Below are 24,298 nucleotides of genomic sequence, written 5' to 3' on the forward strand. Positions count from 1 at the left end.
TCCTCATCATCATTATTATCATAAATACATAAATATGGTGCTTTAAGACGTGCAAAACTGATTTAATTATCTACGTAAGATCTGGAACAGTCCTCCTGAAACTAAGGACTAGGAATAGAATTGAATTCGGGTAATTGAATGGCACTGCCCTCTATCTATTGTCTGCTGTATTAGAGTGTAAGCTTCTTGAGCCCAGGAACTAATTCAGTTTTTTCCCTTGTATCTTTAGCTCCCAGCATCATGCTTGGCTGCTATTGATCAATGGACAATGGATCTTAATGGATCAATGAACTTTCTCCCTTCCTTCCTCCCTCCCTTCCTCTTTTTACTTCTTTCTTTCTTTCTTTCTTTCTTTCTTTCTTTCTTTCTTTCTTTCTTTCTTTCTTTCTTTCTTTCTTTCTTTCTTTCTTTCTTTCTTTCTTTCTTTCTTTCTTTCTTTCTTTCTTTCTTTTTTCTTTCTTTCTTTCTCTCTCTCTTTCTTTCTTTCTTTCTTTCTTTCTTTCTTTCTTTCTCTCTTTCTCTTTCTTTCTTTCTTTCTTTCTTTCTCTCTTTTTTCTTTCTTTCTGTCTTTCTTTCTTTCTTTCTTTCTTTCTTTCTATCTTTCTCTCTTTCTTTCTATCTTTCTATCTCTCTCTTTCTTTCTTTCTTTCTCTTTTTCTTTCTCTCTCTCTCTTTCTTTCTTTTTCTTTCTTCCTATCTTTCTTTCTTTCTCTTTCTTTCTTTCTTTCTTTCTTTCTTTCTATCTTTCTCTCTTTCTTTCTATCTTTCTTTCTTTCTTTCTTTCTTTCTTTCTTTCTTTCTTTCTTTCTTTCTTTCTTTCTTTCTTTCTTTCTTCTTTCCTTCCTTCCTTCCTTCCTTCCTTCCTTCCTTCCTTCCTTCCTTCCTTCCTTCCTTCCTTCCTTCCTTCCTTCCTTCCTTCCTTTCTTTCTTTTCTTTCTTAAGTGCATATTATGTATCACACACTATGCTAGGAACTGCAAGTATACAAAGAATGAGACAATCCCAATTCATAAAGAGGTTACATTCTAATGGGAGCGACAAATATGTAAAAACAGGGTATGGGGTATAAATATAAAGTTAATGTGTATACACACAAAGTAGTTAAAACAAGAGAGTTTGGAAGGAAGGGCAACAGCAATTCGAGGAATGACTTCATGAAAATATGGCACCTAAAAAGCTCTTAAAAGTACTATTTTTCATCTATCCATCTATTCATTCTTAAGACTGAACATCTTCCTGTCCTTGTAATACCCAAACCAAGGGATTTAGAGAATGGTAGTTTCTCCAGAAATAGGATCTATTAGAATTGGTGGCACATGCTATTTGACTTTTGGTCTTATATCCCCAGCACTTAGAATAGATATTTGTCATATAGTATTAATAAATACTAATCGATTGCTTTATAGGGCTAGTATTTTCCCTTGTATTCAACTGTAATTCTTTGCATCTAGATGGTACAATGGTTAAAGTGCGGGCCCTGGAGTCAAGAAGACCCGAATTCAAATCTGTTCTTAGATACTTACCTAGATACTTAGATACTTATGTGACCTTGAGGATGACATTTTACTCTGCCTCAGTTTCCTCATCTGGAAAATGAGCTGGAGAGGGAAATGACAAACCACTCCAGTATCTTTGCCAAGAAAATCCCAAAGAGGTCATGAAAAGCCCTTCACGACTGAATAAAATCATCCATTAAGGTGATAAAATATCCACTAATGTGATATCCACTAATATAATGTGTACTTCATGTACTCTCTAAATAATGATCAGTTTTTGTTCTTGTTCATAGTTTTTCCAGTTGCATCCAACTCTTCATGATCGCTTTTGGGGTTTTCTTGACAAAGATATAAGAGTAGTTTGCCATTTCCTTCTCCAGTTCATTTAACAGCTGAATAAACTAAAGCAAACAGGATTGAGTGCTCAGGGCCACACATCTAGTAAATTTCTGAGGCTGGATTTGAATTCTGGAAGATGAGTCTTCCTAAGTCCAGGCTTGCATACTCTGTGCATGAAACCACCTATTTGCTTCAGTGATCAGCTGGGGAGGCTCCATTCACTGCACCCAAGAAGCCTTGAATTTCTATTTTAATCTTCAAGTAAGGTGTCAATCAACAAACATTTAGCACAGAGACATAGAACCTCAAAAGTTGGAAGAAATTTCAGAAGTTACCTAATCCACTCCCCACTACAAAAAGAATCCCCCTTACAACATTCCCTGTGAATGTTCATTTAGTTATATTGAATACCAACTGTACTTAGGGGCTTAGAGAGTACAGAGTAAAATACAATCTCTGGCCTCAAGGATCTTATATTGAGTTGAAGACTAGGAAATATACAAACAAGAAAGGTCATTAATAATATTAAATAGCAACAGTTAATATTAAATGAGCAGAGTAAATAATAAATGCTTGTGGAAGGAAAGAATCCCTTTGGATTGTATTCTTTGGGTTGGGTCTGGAAGGATGGCTAGAATTTAGCTAGTCAGAGAACAATATAGAAGACACATCAATAAAAAAAAAAGCAAAGGAGCAAAGATATGGATAATAGAAAACCTCAACACTATTGGTGGGAGAGTGTGGACCAGTTTAGCTGATGTCTAGTATTGATGATAGTGAAGTGAACTTTGCTCTGAAGTTTTTAATGTTATCTCATGTTTCGTGTTTCCAGGGTGGAATTATGGGCATTGAGATCTATTGGGACTGCAACTTAGACCGATGGTTCCATTCCTGCCGCCCAAAATATAGTTTCCGTCGTCTTGATGACAGGACCACCATTGAGTCCTTATATCCTGGCTATAATTTCAGGTAAAGCACTACAAGATGTCACTAATAGCAGGTGATTGGATTTCCTAAGTTTTGCCAATATTTTCTGGTATATCAAAATGCTAAATTTATCATACTAAATACTTAATAAATGTTCTGTCTATTTGTCTATCTGTCCATCTATCTGTTAGGTTCTTACTAGGTGCTAAGTTGGTACTTAACAATTCTCTAGCTTAGAATTCACACCTTTAGTTCAAACCTTTAAAAGAAGTTAGTCCATTGGCTATAGGAGTTCCCACAAGCCCCTGGGAGTACCCACAAGCCCATTCTCTGGGAGGATATATAAGGAGCCACCAAGGCTGCCTCCCAGGAGATTGAGTTTGGAAGGCAGTCTTCCGGAGAGAACTTCAGAGAAGCTCGAGGAGATTCAGAGCCAGGATTCAGGAAGAAGGGGATTCGAGATTCTACCTTCACTCTGGTTGGAGGCTCCAGAAACCTCCCAAGAAACCTGCTCACAGAGAAAGGGATTCACAGAAAAGAAGCCTCCTCCCAGAGAAGGATTACAGTCGAGAGACGACAGGACATTACAGCTATCTATCTCTCCATCTGTACATATCCATGTATCTATCTATCTGACTGTCTACTTATCCATCCATCTATCCATTCACTTATCTCTTTCTCTTTCCATCCATCCATCTATCCATCTATACATCCATTTATACATATCCATCCATCTATGTATCTATCTGCCTATCTATCCATCTATCTACTTATCTATCCATCCATCCATCTATCTACTTATCCATTCATCTATCTACTTATCTATCCATCCCCTATCCATCCATCCATCCATCCATCCATCCATCCATCCATCTGTCTATCATCTATCTATGTATCTACTTACCCATGTACCTTTTGTTGTTGTGTAATTGTTTCAGTTGTGTCCGGTATAGTTGTGTCTCCATGAACCCATTTGGGATTTTCTTGGCAAAAGTACTGGAATGACTTTCCATTCCTTTTTCAAATCATTTTATATATGATGAAACTGAAGCAAAAAGGGTATAGTGACTTGTCCAGGCTAACAGTCAGTACATGTCTAAAGCCAGATTTGAATTCCAGCCCAGCTCTATGCACCATAGTGCCACTTAGCAGTCCTACTGTATGCCTCCCTATATAAATTACATGTTAAGGACTTAGTATTTAATAGATGCTTACTAAATGAGTGAGTCAATAGATTATCTTTAAGGTCCCTTCCAGAGCTAAATCCTGTCATTCAAAGCACCAAAATAAGGAGAAAGCTTTTGTAAACTTTTTGAGAAATTGGTAGAGGATAGAGGGAGGCAGAAGAGTGTGTGTGTGTGTGTGTGTGTGTGTGTGTGTGTGTGTGTGTGTGTGTGCGCGCGCTCATGCTCTTACTTAATGCTGCATCTTCTGGCTGAATACTTTGTGATCATTACAGGAAAAATGAACATGATTAGACATTGCCTTCCTGTCAGCAGAAGCTAGATTGGGAAACCATAAGGAGCAATCTGTCAATTAGATGCTAGTAAATGTCCTGTGAGTCTCCAAGCTAAGTCTGAGAACATTAGTTCCTAGGGTGATGTTGAATTCTCTGGGAAACAGAGACAGGTATAACATTGATATTTACTAAGAATAAAGTGTTAGATTATGTATTTCACTGAATAAGCAATAGAGAAAATCTTTGTAGAAAGAGAAAATGGCAGTACCTGAGAGATTTCCCCAAAAGCTTTTCTCAAAATAATCTTATAAGTTAGGAAAAGACAGGTTGTGGCTGTTTTCAATCCAAATCAATTCAATTCAACAAGCATAGGTTAAACACCTACTATGTGCCTAGTATAGTGTTAGATGCAGAGAATCCAAAGGAGAAAATGAACTCCCACCTGTCATCAGGTAGCTTACATTCTATTATCTCTTTACAGTTGGACTCTGCAGGTTATGTCATACACTTCTATTTTTCCCAGAAGGTGACGGGAAGGAGCATAAATTGTGGCTTAATCCCTTGTTGCTCCTTGTTGAACTTGTATGTCAGTAAGAGAAAAAAACAAAACTAGCATTCTCTATTTAGCTTGCATTTGAATGTGCTGAACTAGCTTTACATTCACTTCCACGTCCTAACATATTTACAATTGAAACCATTAATTTAAAAACCATAAAATGCTGTTAATTCTGTCTGCTTTCAAATAATAATTTGAAATGAATGCGGCTTGCCTTTAGCCATCAGATTTCTTTCTAATCTTTCATCCAATTAGGTTTTTAAAAGTTATTTTTAGGAAGAAAAATAAAATTTAAAATATTTCCCTCAAATTCCCAGGGAGTAGGAAGATAGAGAGGAAGTAGGGAAAGATGGACAATATAAGGAGAGAGGAATGGGAAGAGAAGAAAGAAGTTAAATGGATTGAGAGGAGAAAGAGATAATAGATGGAAAGAGAAGAGAGAGAATAAGAGAAGAGACAGAAAGGCAGACAGAGAAAGAGAAAGAGAGGGAGGGGAAAAGAGGGAAGGAAAGAGAGAGGGAAAAAAGAAGAAAGATAAGGAGATTGAGAAAAGGAAGAAGGAGAAAAGATATATAGAGGACCATGTGCTTTATTATCTTCTATCCAAGATTCTTGGGTTTTGACCCCCTTGGGATGCTTTCCCTTGCCTCCAAATTCTTTCCTCTATGCCTTCAAGCATTCTTTTTTCTCTAAAGTACTCAGCCCTGGAAATCCAAGGATTCAGAGAGATAGAGTTCAGAAACTCCCACTCTTGGTCACCTAGATCTCCTCTCCCCAGCTGCCATCTCTGGGACTGAGTGGACAAGAGTAGACGGTCCCTGGTGGGAAGTGGACACTGTGCCCATGTATAGAGTTCACTCACCAGGGACCCAAATCTACTTCAGTTGTCTTTGGATCTCATACCGACATGGAATACCAAAATACACTAACTACTATTATAGAAGTTTATTAAAATACTCTTGGAAACCGTTCCTTTAAATCTTATGTGACTTCTCTCCTCTTGTTGGAGGGAGGAGGGGCTAAATGTGGGGAATATAAAGATAGTTATGAGAGAGGGAAGAGAGAGAGGGGGGAGAGAGAAAGAGAGACAGAAGAGGGAGGAGAGGGAGAGAGAGAGGGAGGAGAGAGAAAGGGAGAGAGAGAGAGAGAGAGAGAGAGAGAGAGAGAGAGAGAGAGAGAGAGAGAGAGAGAGAGAGAGAGAGAGAGAGAGAGAAGTCTATGATCTGGTTCTCATAATCAGAATTTCCCAGATTTCACAATAACTATTATATGGGCAAAGCCAGGCCTTCACCTACATAAACAGCATGAGTCTGGTGGATCAGAGGAAAAGAAGAATGGCATTTATTTCATGTGCAGCCATGAAAATAAGTTCCTGAACTGGAGAGTATAGATCAGATCATTACAGCAAAAGAGGAAATGAATTTTGAATTGGGAAGCATTTGACTACAGACTGACACAGACACACAGATGGCTTAGACTAGTAGGAAAGGGACATTGTGACAGTGGAAGGGAGAATGTTTCTAGGCTTTCTCCTTTCTGTGTACCAATGGAGGATATGTTTCTTATGATCCCTCTAAACATAGCCTTTATAAGCACCTACTTAGCATTGTGCTAAGGACTTAGGGTAGAAAGAAAGGAACTGGTAGTCCTTGTTCTCTAGGAGCTCCCAGTCTTGTAAAAAAGGGGAGATTTTCTGAGATGGTCAGCCATGGTGGAAATGATCTGAGAAAGTGTGAATGTCAGGGTTGATTTCATCTTGCAAAATGATGAATTTCTGAAAACGTGACGTCTAGGAAAACAGATATAAGTGGGAAATGATAAAGGTTCCCTAAGATCTCTCCTTAAATGCCAGATGATCAGGGAGGAGCTCCTCCCTCCACCCAGAGAGACAGAGACAGAAAGAGACAGAGAAACAGAAAGAGATACAGAGAGACATAAACAGAGAGAGATAGAGACAGAGAAACAGAGACAGAGAAAGACAGACAAAGAGACAGAGACAGAGACAGAAAAAGACAGAGAGACAGTCAGAGAAACAGAGACAGAGACAGAGAAACAGAGAGACAGAAAAACAGAGACAAAGACACAGAAAAACAGAGAGACATAGACAGAGAGACAAAAACAGAGACAGATAAAGAGACTGAGAGACATAGAGAAGCAGAGCCAGAGAGACAGAGACAGAGACACACACCCAGAGAAGCCTCATAGGTTGAGGATTGTGAGCACTGGAATTAATTTCTTCATCCAGAGTGATAAGTTTCTGGAGATGGTCCAGGAAAGCTGCCGGATGGGAAAGGATCCATATTATTATAAGCTGAGGGAACAAGCAGAGGTTAAGTGATTTGCCTGGGTCACCCAGAGCTACCAAGTGTCTGAAGCTGGATTTCAGCTCAGATCTTTCTAACTCCAGGCCCAGGACTGTCCCCTCGGCCTCATCTACCACCAAGGCGGGTCTCCCTTCCTCCCTCTCCCCCTCATAGTTAGCTGCTGGCTTGAGAGAGTCTCAGTGGCTGGGAAGTTCCTCCGGCTGCTGCTAGGCTGATGACTAATGATCCTCAGACAACTGCCCTACCCCACCCCTGTGTCCAAAGGCCTTTCACTGGCTTATAGTCTGAGAATCTGGGGATTTCCCAGCAAGTCTAAAAGACTATCAGAACTCTAAGAAGGGCTGCAATTTGGGGGCTGGTGGAAGAAGTGTCAACACACATCAAAACACTCACAAAATCACAGATGCTCTCGCTGACGATGTCACCTTAACTTTTCTGGGACTCGGTTTCTCCATATGTAAGATGAGGGATTTGGATTAGATGCATGCTAAGGTCACGATGATAAATCTACAAATCTACCATTCTGTCAACTTCTCTTGCCTCAGTTTCCCCATCTATAAAATGGAGGGAGTGGGCTAGCTGGCCTTTAAGGCTACTTCTAGCTTGACATCTCTGTGTCACGAGGCAGCACAGGCTTTCCCCCCTCATCGAAAAGCTTCGTATTTTGCTCATTGTGAATTCTTCCTTTCTTACAGATTTGCCAGATATTATATGGAAGGAAACGTCGAAAAACGGAATCTGATTAAAGCTTTTGGAATCCGCTTTGACATTCTGGTTTTTGGCACAGTAAGCATTTCTCTTCCATCCATTCCTATGGCCAGTTATCCCTGGAACTGCTCAGAGGAATGAAGAAGTGTCTCTTCCCTCTTTTCCTCAATTCCTTGTATATTGAAGGTAGATCAAGGAGGAAGAAATGTCCTGACTATGAACAGGAGGGCAGGAAGATTCCAGCATTTAGATTAAGAGAATTTGGCTAATGATAATTATTGTTTCCTATTTTCCAATAATTTAATATGAATGTGAGCTCCTGCCATTTCTCTTTGTATCCTCAATGCGTGGTAAAGATTATAGACTACGGTTAGGACAGCTAGGTGGCGCCATAGTGCACAGAGCACTGCTCTTGGAATAGGGAAGACTCATCTTCATGAATTCAAAACACTTCCCAGATGTGTGACCCTGGACAAGTCACTCCATCTGGTTTGCCTCAGTTTCCTCATCTGTAAAATGAGCTGAAGAAGGAGATGGCAATCCTCTGCCAGGAAAACCTCATTCAGACAAAACTGAAAAATGAATGAACAATAACAAAAAATGTAAAATAATTTACAGAAGGTTACAACAATTAGAAAGGATAATAATAATATTGAAATGTAGGCATGTAAACCTATATCTTATTATTTACTGTCTTGGGTGGAAGAGAGAGGAAGGGATAGAATTTGGAACTCATAACTTTGAATAAAAATGTTTAAAAAATAATATTGACAAAAAATGTAGGTATAAAAATATTTTAAAATTCCATGGTCATGGGGGCAGCTAGGTGATGCTGTGGATAGATCACCAGCCCTGAATTCAGGAGGACCCGAGTTCAAATCTGGTCTCAGACACTTAACACTCCCTAGCTGTGTGACCCTGGGCAAGTCACTTAACCCCAGCCTCAGGGAAAAAAAAAAGAAAAAAAAAAAACAACTCCATGGTCATGGCGTTCCAAATCTGTCCTTGGCCCTCAGGTAGATAAGTCCCATTTTGATTTATGCTTCTATGATTTTAGAAATTTCCAAAAGACCAGCAGCAATCTGTCTAAACAGATGCTTCCTGACATTTGCTTTTAGATCCAAAAGAAGCGAGCTTGGAAGTTTTACCTTCTCCCTGTAAAGCAATCATTCTGGAATATACTTTACCCCCTTTATTGGAGGGTTGAGTTATAATCAGGACATGCCCTCGGCCAACCCTAAACTGGATCAGAGGAACAGAGCTTATGGAAGGCAAACAGTAGGCGAGCCTTTAATCAAAGACAGCCTGGCTCCCATTTTATTGTGCCCACTGTCATGATCATTTTAGAAAGATCTGTCAAATTATGATATTTTATATCTGCCACATAATAGCTATCTCCACCTTTCCATCCATCAGTGACAATTGCAATGTCAGAATGTCACTTTCCATTCTGAACTTGAATTTAACGTGTCTCATTTTGTTTAAGGGAGGAAAGTTTGACTTCATCCAAATAATCATGTACATTGGCTCAACTCTCTCCTATTTTGGTTTGGTAAGTATCTCATTTCCATAATTTTTTTTTAATGCTTTGATTTGTTTTGTTTGGCTATGTTATTTCATCGGTTTAGGAACGAGGGTGTGCAAATCCCTTCATCAATAGAGATTAGCAACTTCTCTTAAATTTGCTAAGATTATAGTTATAAACAATAACAGCAACATTGTGTGATGATCAACTATGATAGAATTAGCTTTTCTCAGTAATAAAGTGACCTAAGACAATTCCAAAAGACTTGTGATAGAAAATACTATCTCCATCTAAAGAAAGAACTAGGGAGCCTGACGCAAATGGAAGCTTACTATTTTTGCTTTTCTGTTTGTTTGTTTTGTGATTTTTCCTTTTTGTTCTATTTCTTCTTTCACAACATGACTAGTGTGGAAATATTTTTAACACGATGGCACATGTATCATCCATAGCAGATTGTTTGCTCTCTTGGGGAGGGAGAGAGAAAGGAGAAAGAAAATTTTGGAACTCAAAATTTTATAAAAATAAATATTGAAAATCATCTTTATATGTAATTAAAAATAAAATACTATTTACCAAAAAAGACTAGTTGTAGAGAGTCGCATAGAGCACTGAGAATTTAAAGCTATTAAGAACTGGAGGGAGGGTTTAAAATTAGGTCTTCCTGATTCCAAAGCTAGCCTTCTCTCTGCACTGCCAAATTTATTTTCTAGACATTCAAAGATTAATTGGTAAAAGACTAACTCTAGCCTCTCTACATTTTCCCTAGGCCACAGTATTCATTGATTTTCTCATTGATACATACTCAAGTGCCTGCTGCCGAACTAGTGTTTATCGTTGCTGTCCAGTCTGTAAGCCTTGTGGGGTCAATGAGTACTACTACAGGAAGAAGTGTGAGACCATTGAGGAGCCCAAACGGGTAAGGGGTGGATACCATCTTACTTTTAGTTATGCAAAGATCAATATATGCTATGTTCATTTCTTTTTCTTTTTCTTCTTCTTCTTGTGGCTTTTCTCTTTTGTTCTGATTTTTCTCTCTCAACATGATTCACAAGGAAATATGTTAAAAAAAGAATGTACAAGTGTACCCTTAAAAAAAAGTTGTTTTTTTACATGTAATTGGCAAAAGTAAAAATTTTTTAAAAAACTTATATAAAGGTCAATATAATGCTGGACATTGATTAACTCAGTTGAAAACATGAATCAACACTTGCTATCTAGGGGAGGGGAAGGAATTTAGAATTCAAGGTTCTGCAAAGGTGAATGTTGAAAATTATCCATGCATATGTTTTGAAAATAAAAAGCTTTAATTAAAAAAAAAGGAATTAAATTTAAGAATGGAAAGTAATATAGTAGTAGCTGACATTTTAAATTGTTCTTTCTGAAAACTTTATGACAATAAATATGAATAAGATTAATATAAAAATAAATGTGAAAAATTATTTTTACATGTAATTAGGAAAAATAAAAGATTATTTAAATTTTTAAAAAATATGAATCAAGTCATAAAGCATGGCAATCGAACACTAAAGTCATGAGTTCTACTCTTTTGTGGGCCATTGAACTTTACTATATTCCTCTAATGGTAACCACCCTTCTTTTAGAAGTCTGCCATGGCTTTAAAAGAAACCCTCTCCCCACAATAAAATGGGGAAGGAAGGGGCAGAGACAACAAATTTCACTGATTATGTCACTTGGCCAAGGGCTGTCTGACTGAGAATCGGTCACATTGAGCCCTAGTTATGGCCGAGTGCCCAGAGAATACTGTTCAAGACTTCAGCTTTGAGTTTCATTATTCCTTGTATTTATAGCCGTTTAACTGGCATTTTAAACAGCACACACAGAGCCTTCCTTTGTTCTTCAATGTGTCTGTCTTTTTCCTTACAGCACTGCTCCAGGCACAATTCATTATCTATTGTACAGTTTCAAAAATCGTAAGAAGAAATTCATCTTCAATGCAAAAAATCTCAAAACACTAACTTATGATCTAAAATAAAATGAAATTGCTTAGGTTGCTAATGTTTTATAATACAGTAATATTGTTATTATGCGAGTGTATTGTATTATATATGCTTTATTATATTTTATTTTGCTATATGAAAGTCTTGTGGAACTAGTCACATTAGAAATTATTGATAGCTGAGAAAATACAAATGAATTCAGAAGTTTTTAAGGGATACTTGAGAATGAAACTAATTTAGATTACAAATATGAGACCTTCCAAAAGTGTGGTCTAATAGGTGATTTCTGAGACTAAGAGGATAATCCGAATTCCATTTTTGACTCATTTTTGAAATGGAAATGACAGAAACAATGAGCTTCTAGTGGGCCCCAGTTTATGGTCAGGTTTATCATTTATCAAGGGTTTATTAACATAAAGATAATATTCTCCCCTTAAATAATGAGATATTATTTGTAAAAGTGCTTAGCACACTTCCTGACACTGATTAGATACTTAATGCTCATTTCTTTTCTTCTTCCCCTCTCTCTTCTTCCCTCCTTCACTTCTTTCCCTTCTTTCCCTTCTTTACCTCCTTCCTTCCTTCTTTACCTCCTTCCTTCCTTCTTTACCTCCTTCCTTCCTTTCTTCCTTTCTTTCTTTCTTTCTTTCTTTCTTTCTTTCTTTCTTTCTTTCTTTCTTTCTTTCTTTCTTTCTTTCTTTCTTTCTTTCTTTCTTTCTTTCTTTCTTTCTTTCTTTCTTTCTTTCTTTCTTTCTTCCTTTCTTCCTTTCTTCCTTCCTTCCTTCCTTCCTTCCTTCCTTCCTTCCTTCCTTCCTTCCTTCCTTCCTTCCTTCCTTCCTTCCTTCCTTCCTTCCTTCCTTCCTTCTTTCCTTCTTTCCCTTAAATAATGTCAATATACTATGTCAAACAAGCAATCACAACATAATGAGATTTATGTGAAAACCAGGTTTATTACAAAAGAAATGGGCATGCATGTGGAACCCCCAAAATTCACAATTCATACAGAAGCTTGCATATTTATAATATTAGGACAAAGGAAAGAGGAGAAAAGAGGAAGGGAAGTGACATGGGAAGGTGAATATAGGTAGGAAAATGTCAAAACCCTTCCTGAAGGGGAGGAACAAGGTGATAGCAAAAGCCCTATTCTTTTCCCTTCAGAATTGCTAGACCATGAAGATGGGAAGAGCTACTAATCTATAGGATCTCAGCTGCACAAGCAGTTTCTCAGCCTGGCACAGATTGACTAGCGCCTGTCTTGAGTCCAATTTGGGACACAAACAACAAATTACATCAGCTGGGGTGGGGCATTATCCTTGACTCCTTCTGGGCCTTCTGCATGTTCTGGGGCCATTGTTTCTGGAAAATAAGACAACTCAAAAAGACAAGTTCAGGGGAGTCCTTAACAGATCTTAACAGCTACATCATTAGAAATTCATTTTGTCTTCTCTTTTTTTTTTCCTTCTAGACTTTAAAGTATGTGTCCTTTGTGGATGAGCCTCACATTCGGATGGTGGATCAGCAGTTATTGGGGAAAAGCTTGCAAGACGTGGAAGGGGAGGAGGTTCCAGTAAGTTAAACCATTGATATTTATGGCACTTAAGGATTGACTTATTGATTTGAATCAGATAAGGAAAGAGAGAATATTCTGGAAGTTTTAAAATTTTAAAATCTTATAATGTGCATCAAGACTTTTGAGACATTCTGTATATGCAAACTTTAGAAATGTTAGCATTTACTTTCCCTTCTACCAAAAAATATGGGTGGAGAGTCTTGCTTCTCAAAAATGGATTGTCTCCATCACTAGGATGCTCACAATTTTCATTGAGCTGGTCTTTGTTGAATGAGTCTCTCCAGATTTCTTGACAGAACTCCCTGTAGCATATTAGATGAGGTATTAAACTTGGAATTAAGAAGTTCAATGTTAGATATTTAGTAGCTGTGAGAAGTTGGACTAGGAATTAAGCCATTCTGTCCCTCAGTTTCCTCAACTGTAAAATGAGACATTTTGGCCTTCAGTGTCTCTTCAAGTTTTAAGTCTATGATCCTATGTACAAAACAGCACTCCCTCCATCCCTAATCCTGCCCTTCCTTCTAACTTCCCTATTTCTATTAATAATTGTGTCATCTTCCTTCTTTCAGTCAGCTATGGTTGAAACTCTAGAGTCTTCTGTAATTCTTCCCTTCCCTTCCCCTCACCACTTCTAGTTGCCCAATATTGTTGATTCTACTTCCATAGCATCCCCCACATCTATCCTCTTCCCCAGTCCTACTTAACCACCACCCCCTTCAACACTTCTTCCTTAGACTACTTCACAGTTGCCCAAATGTTCTGTGTCCAGATGCTGCCCACATAAGAGAATTGTGGGGATTGAGCAAACCACCCTGACTCCATCTTGTGATTCAAATCTGGAGCTTTTCCATTCCCCTTTTATACAACTTATGTCTTGTGAGAAAATTTTATTCAATTATGGAAATTGTGAGAAAACTTTATTGCATTGTTTGAATCCAGTGACTGGGAAGCTGGATCTCTGCATGTTGGTTAGAGACCCTTAACTCAGGACTAGAAACCTGAAAACTAATATAAAAAGTTTTCTCATCACTATACATTTCAAGCAACTCATATGTCTTATTTGAAAACTGATTTTATATTTATTAATCAGTTACTGTTTCCCTATTCCTTTGATCAAATATAGATACTTGGGGGTGGGAGCGGGAGTAGGATATCTCTTTTTCTGATTTCAGGGGATTGCATCTATTTGCTTTCCCCTTCAATTCCAAAAGGCCCTAATCTTTCCACCAATTAGAAATCAGATTACTTATCCTTGTATCCTGGTTGTGGTTTGCTATTTCTTTCTCCAGCTTATCTTACAGATAAGGAAACTGAGGTAAACAGAGTGAAGTGACGTGCTCAAGGGCTGAATTTTAATTCAGGGAGATGAGTCTTCCTGGCTCTAAGCTTGGTATTCTGTCCACTGTGTTACCTGTGAGTTTAAATTCTGTTATTTTCTTTTAATGCAAAATCAACTTAACCTCACAAAGCTTGAGACAATTTTCTAAGAATAAGTTATAGAGTAGGTTCTACTCTGAATTAGAAGAGGGGGCTTCCTCAGATCAAAAAAGAAAACAAAAGATGAGAAAGAAAGAAAAAACAAGCAAGCAAACAAACAAACAAAAGATAAAAATATTATGTTGTGATCCATTCAGTCTCCACAGTCCAATTTCTGCATGTGGATGGTTTTCTCCATCCCAAGACGATTGGAATTGGCTTGAATTACCTCATTGTTGAAAAACATCAGAATTGATCATAATCTTCTTGTTGCCATGTTCAGTGTTCTCCTAGTTCTGCTCACTTCTCTCAGCATCACTTCATGAAAGTTTTTCCAGGCTTTATGAAATCAGTCTGCTCATCATTTCTTATGAATAGTAATATTCCATTATATTCAAATACTATAACTTATTCAGCCATTCCCCAACTAAGGGGCTTCCATTCAGTTTCCAATTCCTCGTAATTAAAAAAGGGGTGCTATAAGCACTTTTATATATGTAGGTATTTTTTTCCTTTTTTATGATGGGAGGAGTATTGTTAAGCACATGTGGGCTGGCTAAAAAGAACTAAATTGAAAGTTGGGGCTGGAGAGATAGATTATGAAGATTATGAAGAGCTTAAAGTGCAAACATGGGAATTTGTTTTTGATCCTGATGGTGATTGGGAGCCATTGAGGTTCATAGAATAAGGGGGTGATATAGTCAGATGTATACTTTAGAAAAATCTCCTTGAAAGCAGAGTGGAAGATGGATTATAATGGGGTTGAGGGAGAAACTTAAGGTAGAAGGCTATTCATTTCTAATGAATCTGGACATTTGCCTTCTGCAGAGACCCCAGACGAATATCACAGACTTGGCCAAGCTTCTTCCCCCACACCCTGATGCCAGCCTCAGCCTTGTATCCCCAGAAGAAATGCAGCTCCTGAAGAAAGAGCCAAGTCCTCCAACCCAGGCAAAGCCCAAATGGTGTCACTGTGGGCACTGCCGCCCATCCCAACTCCCAGGAAGCAACAAGTGCCTGGAAGAGCTGTGCTGTCGTAGGAGGGAGGGTCCCTGTATCACCACCTCAGCCCTCTTTGAGGAGCTGGTCCTCTCCAGGGCCACCCTGCGCTTCATCTTGCTCTACCAAGAGCCCTTCCTGGACACAAATGCAGATGCCCTGACCAACCAGCTCCGGCACTGTGCTTATAGGCGCTACCTTGACTGGCGTTTTGGCAGCGATGACATGGCCAGCTTCTCCATCCTGCCCAGCTGCTGCCGGTGGACGATCCGAGATCATTTTCCCAAGCAGGATGGGAAGTACACTGGCTTCAAGAACCCTTTTCCATACACATATTTGGAGCCAAAGAGTCTCTAAAATCGACTTATTTTATCTTTAACATTCTTTAGCTTCTGGGAGAAAGATTTGAGAGATTCAGCCTTGGGGTATGGAAACTTCCTTTCTCATATTGAAGCTCTGTAGGTATAGGGAGAGATTTGGGAGAAAGAACTCTGGTTTGAAAGTTTGAACTCTCTCTAGAAAGGTACTTTCCCAGGGCACGGCTACTTTAGTTTAGTGCCTCAGTTTCTTCACCTGGGAAATGATAACAAAAATCTGCCTTGCCAATCCAAAGAGACCTTTTGAGGATGAAATAAGACCCTATAAATGAAAATGTTTTGTAAAAGGTTAAATGTGCCATAAAGTGTATACTATTCTTTTAATTATATAAAAAATGGACATGGTAACCAATACAGAGTATGAATAATATAGATCTAAGTCCTGAATTCTGGGTTCATAGATTTAGAGCCTATCCTCAAGGCCAGAATCTTTGATTCCATCTCCTGAATGAATGTGTGGAGAAGCATTTCTTAAGTACTTAAATACTCACTGTGGGCTAGGTGCTAGAGACACAAATAACAGAAAACAGATAGTTCTCAAGGAACTTACATTCTAATTGGAAAGACAACTCAAATGCGGAGTAGAAAGGGGACAGGGCATGCACATACTGTACCATGGGCTGGAAATGACCAGGAAATAGCCCAGTTTCAGACAAGTCAGGCAAAAGTTCATCTATCTGAGCCCAGAATTCTGTGGGCAGAGTCTGAATTCAGTGGAAAGTTGCAGGAGACATCATCTGGAAATGACTGGGGGGGGAGAGGTAATCACCTCTCCTATCTGTTCCCTCTCCTCCACTCACATGACCACCCACCTCATTTGGACCCTCATCACCATTCCTCTGGACTATACCAACAAACAGCCTCTTATCTGGTCTCCCTCCCTCCACTGTCTCCTCACTCCAATCTATCAATTTGAGACTCTTAAATATCACTCTGATCATGTCATTTCTCTCTAGGAAATATTGGTTTTGTTTACTTGTTTGTTTGTTTTTGTTTGTTTCAAGAACCCCTTTTTAACAAACACAAAAATGGGTTATGAGCCCACAAGGTAGTTTAATACACTAGTCATAATATTCCTTATGATTATTTATTGCTTAAGGCATGGATCATCATTGCAAACTCTGAGGATATTCTCCAACCATCAATGGGAACCACTGTTCTTCAATTATGTGGAAACTCCTCTATTTGGCCTTTAAACTCTTCACAATCTGATTTCAACCTATTTTTCCAGATTCTCTCTCTGTCCCTGTCTGTTTCTCTCTCTCTGTCTCCCTCCCTCTCTCTGTCTGTCTGTCTCTCCTTCCCTCTGTCCCTCCTCTTTCTTCTCCTCCTCCTCATTCTTCTCCTCTCTCCCCCCCCCCCTCTCCCTCTCCCTCTCTTCCTCCTTCTATCTCTCTCATTAGGGTTGAGTGGCTTGCCTAAGGTCATTAAGAGCCTGAGTTTGGAATTGAGCTCAGGTCCTCCTGACTCCTCTCTATTAATGATTTAGCAGTCACTAGACTCAATTTCCATTATACTTTCTCTTCCACTCTTCCATTCCAGCTAGATTGGCCTTTCTATTGTTCTGAAGAAGCCATTTTGTCACCTGCTTCAGCACAGGCTTTCCCCCCCGCATCTGGGATGCTCTCTTTGCTTCTTGTACCTCCTTAGATTTCTTCAAGGTTCAATTCAGATACCACTTCCTATAGGAGATCTCTCTCTTGACAATCCCTCCACCCGCCCTCAGTTGTTAGTCCTCCCTCACTTATATGACTTTGAATATATTTAGTCTTACATTTATATTAGTTTTACATCTTACATTACATGTTTGCCCCTGCATCTCCAGTACCTAGAAGAGTACCTGACACACATGTTTAATAAATTCTTCTTGAACTCAACTAAGTTGAAATGGGACAGGGAGTTCTGAAGTCTAGTGCAATCTCTTCATTGTACAGATCAGAAAACTGAGAACTGAAGTGACTTATTTAAGACCACACAAGTACTAAGTCGTCAAGTCAGATCCTGTGACTCCATACTGAGTGCTCTTTCTAAGGACTGAGTTCTTGCTAAGTAGTAGGACCTATGATTTCTTCAGATGATTGCAGAATCAGTCAATGAATCAGTCAACAAATATGTATTAAGCACCTACTCTGAGCCATGTGTGGGTGCTAAGTGCTAGGGATGAAAAGATGCATAAGATAGTCCCCGCTTTCAAAGAGCTCCCAGCTTAATGGATCATAGACCCAGAGTCAGAAATTTCTACAGAGATTCAGGTTTCATCATCTCAATCTTGGACAGTATCCTGAAGGAAGACTTTCTTCAAATTAGTTCTAGAGTCCCCCAAGTTTGAGTTTCTTCTCAGTGTTTTTAGTATAGCCGTTGGTGGCTTACTCTTGGAATACCTCAAATTAAAAAAACCTTCCCATTGTGTTTCTCCAGCTCAGTATTACGCATCTGGGAAGGAGAGTGTATGTAGTTTCTAAGGTCTAGAAACCCTCCCTATGCCTTTGCAGCCAATCAGAATTACTACAGTAGAGAGAAATTTAAGTATTTCTGAGAAAAAAATGAGACTCTTTCCATACAAAGTCTTGTTGAAGGCTGACAACTTGAAGATTGGAGAAAAGGCATTGCCCCAAATATCACCCATTTAGATCCCTCCTGTAAGGTTTCTTTGAACCAAGGTTGAATGTAGAATGGATCTTCTAACCTGTATTGGCAATGAGGCATATTGGATAGAGCATTGGGTTTGGGGGCAGGAGGACTTGTATTCCACTCCTGCCTCAGACGCTTCCCAGTTGTATGATCCTGGACAAATCATTTAGCTTTAATTTCTTCATCTGCAAAACGAAAGTGAGCGCATTGAACCTGATGGCTTCTGGGATTGATTCCATCTTCAAGTCTATAGTCTTCTATTTTCTTTGTGCAGTGCTACATTTAAAGAACTACTGACTACTCTAATAGATATTAAGATGAGCATATATAAGGCTCCATGCGTACACGACTGTGGCTGAATTGTGTCTGTATTTTAAGATGCACTGTTTTAAAATGTTTATTTTTTTAAAAAATACATTGTTTGAATGACTGATTTATTGAGTCCTTTCCAGTCATAGCTTCCTTCTTTAAAGATTGATTCCTTTCCTGTAACAAAGATGAATCAACAAATCAATGAAAATAACATCTATGACCATGGATAAGTTTGAAAAATGAACAGCTCTGCATTTTAATGATAAGAAGCATTAGGAATGAGCCTTTTATAAATGGGATTTTATCAGGATTCAAACTCAGGAATTAAACTAATTGGGCCAGATTCTCTTGGAGAATGACACACTATGAGCTTTTTTAAAAAAAAAATGCTATTCTGTGATATTTTTGGAAACTGGGATGTATTTGGTTTCATGGGAATGGAAATTATTTGCTCTATGAAGTTTGCCTTTTTATTCTCCCATGTCTGTATCCAAATAGCCCCAGAGTGGATGGTGCCAGAACTTCATCTCTATGTGATTTCTTTTTTTTTCTATATTTATTTTATTTATTTTTTTATATTTTGAGTTCCAAGTTGTCTCCCTTCCTCCCTCCCAAACCCACATTAGGGATATCCAGCATTTGATATAAATATAGATGTAGAACCTTACAAAGCATTCTTCTATGTATCAGTTCTTTCTCTGGAGATGAAAAGCAATTTCCTTCTTAAGTCTTTCATAGTTGATATGAATGATCATGTTACTTAGAATAGCTTAGTCATTCACAGTAACTTTTCTAACAATATTGCTATTATTGTATACAGTGTTCTTTTGCTTCTGCTCATTTTACTTCATTATTTCATGGAAGTTTTTCTTTTTTCCCCCTAGAAACAATGGGCTCGTCGCTTCTTACAACATAGTAGTATTCTACAACTTATTCAGTCATTCCCCAATTGATAACAATCCTCTCGATTTCCAATTCTTTGCCAAAAAGCTGCTACAAATATTTTAGAATGTATAAATTATTTTCCCTTTCCCCTGATTACTGTGGGAAACAGACTTAATAGTGGTATTGCTGTGTCAAAGGGTATACACTGTTTTATGACTCTACAAAATAGCTAAATTGGTTTACAATTTCACTAACAATGTAGCTGTGTCCCAGTTTTTCCCACATCCCTCCAATATTTATTTTCTCCTTTCATTTTAGCCAATCTGATAGATGTGAGATATTTTAATTTGCATTTCTCTAATCAATAATGATTCTTTGATTTCTTCTCCCAAAAACTGCTTGTTCATATCCTTTGATCTTTTATCAATTGGGGAATGGCTCAAATTCTTATAAGTTTGACTCTGTTATCCATATAGTTGAGATATGAGACCTTTATCTGAGAAATTGTCTATAAAATCCCCTCCCCCCATTTTCTGCCTTCCTTCTAATCTAAGCTACATTGGTTTTATTTCTATTAAATTGTTTTAATTTAGTGTAATTAAAATTATCCATTTTGTATCCCATAATGCTCTTTTAATACAAATCTCTTGCTTATTTATAAATTCCTCTTCTAATTTGATAGGTTAATATGCTCCATTGTCTTCTAATTGTGGTATCTCCTTTTATGTCTAGGTCATGTATATATTTTGACAATATTGTGGTAAATAGTGAAATATATTGGTCTACACCAAGTTTCTGTCAGACTGCTTTCTAGTTTTCCCAGCAATTTTTACCAAATGATACGTTTGTATCCCCAAAGTTTATATTTTTATATTTATCAAACACAAGATTATTATAATCATTTTCTACTGTGTATTGTACACCTACTCTATTCCACTTATTCACTATTTTATTCCTTAGCCAGTACCAAATAGTTTTGATTATTACCACTTTACCTTCTTCCTTCACATTTTAAATTAATTCCTTTGATATTCTTGATCTTCTGTTCTTCCAAATAAATTTTGTTATTATTTGTTTCTAGTTCAATAAAATAATTTTTGATAGTTTAATTTGGATGGCACTGAAGTTTCAGTAGAATTGTCATTTTTATTCTATCGGCTTAACCTATCTATCCATGAACAATGAATGTTTCTCCAATTATTTAAATCTGACTTTGTGTTTGTATAAAAAGTATTTTGTAATTATGTTCATAGAGTTCCTGGATGTCTTGGCAGCTATATTCATGGATATTTTATATTTCTTATGATCTCTTCTTGCAGGGCTGTGTTAGTGATATATAGAAATAGTAATGATTTATGTGAAGTAATTTATAGTTTTACACTTTGCTAAAAATTATTGTCTTAATTCATTTTGTAGTTGAATATCTAGGATTTTCCAAGCATACTATCATATTGTATGCAAAAAGATAGTTTTATCTTCTCATTGCCATTCTGATTCTTTCCACTTCTTTTCCTTCTCATTGCTATCAGTAGCATTTCAAATACAATACTGAAAATTTTGGGTGACAATGGGTATCCTTTTTTCACTTCTGATGTTATTGGGAAGGTTGCTAGTTTACTTCTGTTGCTAATAATGCTTGCTATTGGTTTTTGGTAGATGCTTTTAACATTTTAAGGAAAAATCAATTTATACTTATATTTTCAAGTAGGTTTTTTTTTTTTAGTAGAAATGAGTATTGTACTGTATGAAGATATATTCTGATGGTAGTGGATATCTTCAACATAAAGAAGATCCAACTCACTTCCAGTTGATCAATGATGTTCAGAAACAACTACACCCAGAGAAGGAACACTGGGAAGTTTATGTAAATTGTTAGCACTACTGTCTATCTACCCAGGTTACTTATACCTTAGGAACCCAATTCTTAACGTGCAACAAGAAAATTGGATTTACACACATATATTGTATCTAGGTTATACTGTAACACATGTAAAATGTATGGGATTGCCTGTCATCTAGGGGAGGGAATAGAGGGACGGAGGGGGAAATTTGGAAAAATGAATACAAGGGATGTTATAAAAAAAATTTACTCATGCATATGTACTGTCAAAAAAATTTTTATAATTATAAAATTAATTTAAAAAAAGAAATGAGCATTGTATTTTGTCAAAAGTTTTTCTGTATCTATTAATATAATCATATGATTTTTATTGCTTTTGTTATTGATATCATTAATTATATTAACATTTTCATTCAATTACATTAATATTTCATATTTAATTTCATTCGATTATATTAATATTTTATGTTGAACCAGTGTGGCATTCCTGGTATAAAGCTCACTTGCTCATCTCCATGTAATCTCCAACTTGTTTTTATCACATCATCTAGGTCATAATCAGCTACGAATGACTCAGAAATACTTGGTCAGCTACTTCTTCAGCTTCTGCAGTATCACCATGATGTGTGATTGCAGTCATTTGTGCCAAATGCCCCATCTTCCTCCCAGATGAATGAATCCTGCTCAAAAGTGTGCTTTTAATAATGCCGTTGCCAGCAAAACAATCTAGAAAGTATCACAGCCTCCATTTTGTGGGAATCATAAAATCGAGTTCTAATCTATCCTCTAGAACAGGGCTTCTTAAACTTTTTTTCCATTCACAACCCTTTTTATCTGAGAAAATTTTACATGACCCTGGTATATAGTATATAAAATACAAATAGAAAGCAAACTTTTACTAATAATAAGTCATAATTTTGCAACCCTCATAATCAGTTGCACAGCTCCATTCAGGGTTCCCACCCACAATTTAAGAAGCTTTCCTCTAGATGATGTAAATATTTTATTAATTACTTCCCCTAATCACTATCTGATCTATTATTGTTATAGCAACACTGATACATTTCTGGTTTCATTTACCCAGAGGCATGGTAATACATTGGTATTTTTCTCATCAGGGAAAAACACCTTATATTATATTATTTGTTTATTTTGTTTTTATATCACCTCCATCTCTCTCCCTTCATAATAAAGAAAAAAAAAAAGAAAAACAAACTCTTCATCAAAACTGACAGTAAAAACATATCCACCAAGGTGTCTTTTTCTTTATTTTTAAATTAAGAAATAATATTAGGAAAGGAACTGGTCAGAAGCCCTTGGTCTCCCTAAATATTTTTTTTCTATTGCTATCGGCTTCTGGATGAATTTTTGAGCAGTTATGTGTTGGAAGCCACTTCACAATAGTTTCTCATTGGATTTCCTGATACTTATTTGAGTTGATGTGATTTTTAGATGTAACCCGTACTTAAAGCTTATTTGCCTAAGAATCTCCTCACTGGTGAAAATCTCTGCACATCTATGTGAGGGGCCAAATTGGCAGAGTTTATGGGAAGAGAGATCCTGATATTCTGTTTTCCAGCTTTGAGAAAAGACATGTCGTCCTGGATTCTTTTTATATCTCCAAAGAAAGAGAAAGATTTTAGGATGATTCTGACATGAGGAACTGGTACCTCAATCATATTTCTACCCCCAGCTTTCTACAGTAGAGATTTATGGGAACTTCCCATTGTATGAGCATAGGGACTTTCTTGATTAATCTCCCAGTGAAAGACTTCCTTCATTCTGTGACTTATCTGGCTTTCTGGAATAATTGTAGGAGAACTAAACTGTTCAAGTAGCCATCCTGGTTGGAAATTTTTTTAAAATTAAGCAATAAAAATATGGTATTTTAGTCTGAAGCCATTAATCCAAACTGAATAAAAATACTTTAAAAGACCTAATAAATGTCAAGGCAGCAATGACCTGCTTTGCTTTTTTTTTTTTTAATCAAAGACTTAATCAGTTTTTATAATAGAATAATAGTAATAATCTTAGTTAGCTTTTATGTAGCATCCACTATGTGTCAGAAACTTTACATCTAATATTGTTTTATTTTCACAACAATATTTTCTTCATTTTATAGTTCAGAAACAGGTTCTGTGATGTGGTCAACATCACCCAAATAGGAAATAAATGAGGCTGGATTTGATCTCAGGGATCATCTTGGAAATTTCCTGACTCCAGCTCTAACTGTGCATCACTTAGTTAACTTTTTAAACAGAAGACTGAGTTAAGTTCGGGAAGGAATCCTGATTCCTTGAAACTAAAATTATCATAGTGCTAAATCAAGAGTGGGGATAGCTTTTGATCCAATGAAGGGCAGCCTCTCTTTGTTCCCTTAGCTGGACTGAATGGTTTCAGGCAGTCATTTCTCCAAGACCCCACCGATGGTGATATGACTTGTTTAAGCAAATCAGAATGTTCTGCCTTGCTATTGCAAATATTTAAAAAGTCTGGATTTTGTACTTTTGTTCTAGCTGCTGTACAATTTTGCTTTAGGATTTTGATCGCTATAAAATTAAGGGATTATTAATCGGGTAAAGAATTCCAATTAGTGGAGGAAACCTTTCCAGTATGGAGCTCCCTTTAAACAACAATGCTTGAGTATCAATAAATAGTCTCTAATAGTCTTTGAATGAAATGCAGAATTACAAATTTTTTCTTCCACAATTAAATAGTATTGAGACTAGGTAGAAGTCAATATGATCTTGGACTGTTATAAATAACAGCCTGATATAATAGTGCTGGATGGCTGGCAAAGGGCTTCACTATCATTACAACCAGGTAAGTGCCATTATTATCCATCCTCCCCCATAGATGAGGGAACTGAGACTGGCACTTTAGTGCATCTTAAGGCACTATAGAGATGCTAGTTGT

The 24,298-nt window shown here is 37.2% G+C and overlaps 1 protein-coding gene across 1 annotated transcript in view; it reads left to right on the forward strand.

The window, feature by feature from the left end:
• LOC141560088 (P2X purinoceptor 7-like) overlaps nucleotides 1-16,707 on the forward strand; it is a gene marked incomplete in the record, with an annotated part of 37,115 nt that extends 20,408 nt beyond the window's left edge. The window contains 6 exon segments of the mRNA XM_074297764.1: nucleotides 2,668-2,804; nucleotides 7,797-7,887; nucleotides 9,296-9,361; nucleotides 10,101-10,250; nucleotides 12,758-12,859; nucleotides 15,167-16,707. Coding sequence (XP_074153865.1) covers nucleotides 2,668-2,804; nucleotides 7,797-7,887; nucleotides 9,296-9,361; nucleotides 10,101-10,250; nucleotides 12,758-12,859; nucleotides 15,167-15,694 — 1,074 coding nt within the window.
• Nucleotides 16,708-24,298: the final 7,591 nt, after the last annotated feature.

Source organism: Sminthopsis crassicaudata, chromosome 1 (assembly GCF_048593235.1).
Source record: "Sminthopsis crassicaudata isolate SCR6 chromosome 1, ASM4859323v1, whole genome shotgun sequence".
Classification (NCBI taxonomy): Eukaryota; Metazoa; Chordata; class Mammalia; order Dasyuromorphia; family Dasyuridae; genus Sminthopsis; species Sminthopsis crassicaudata.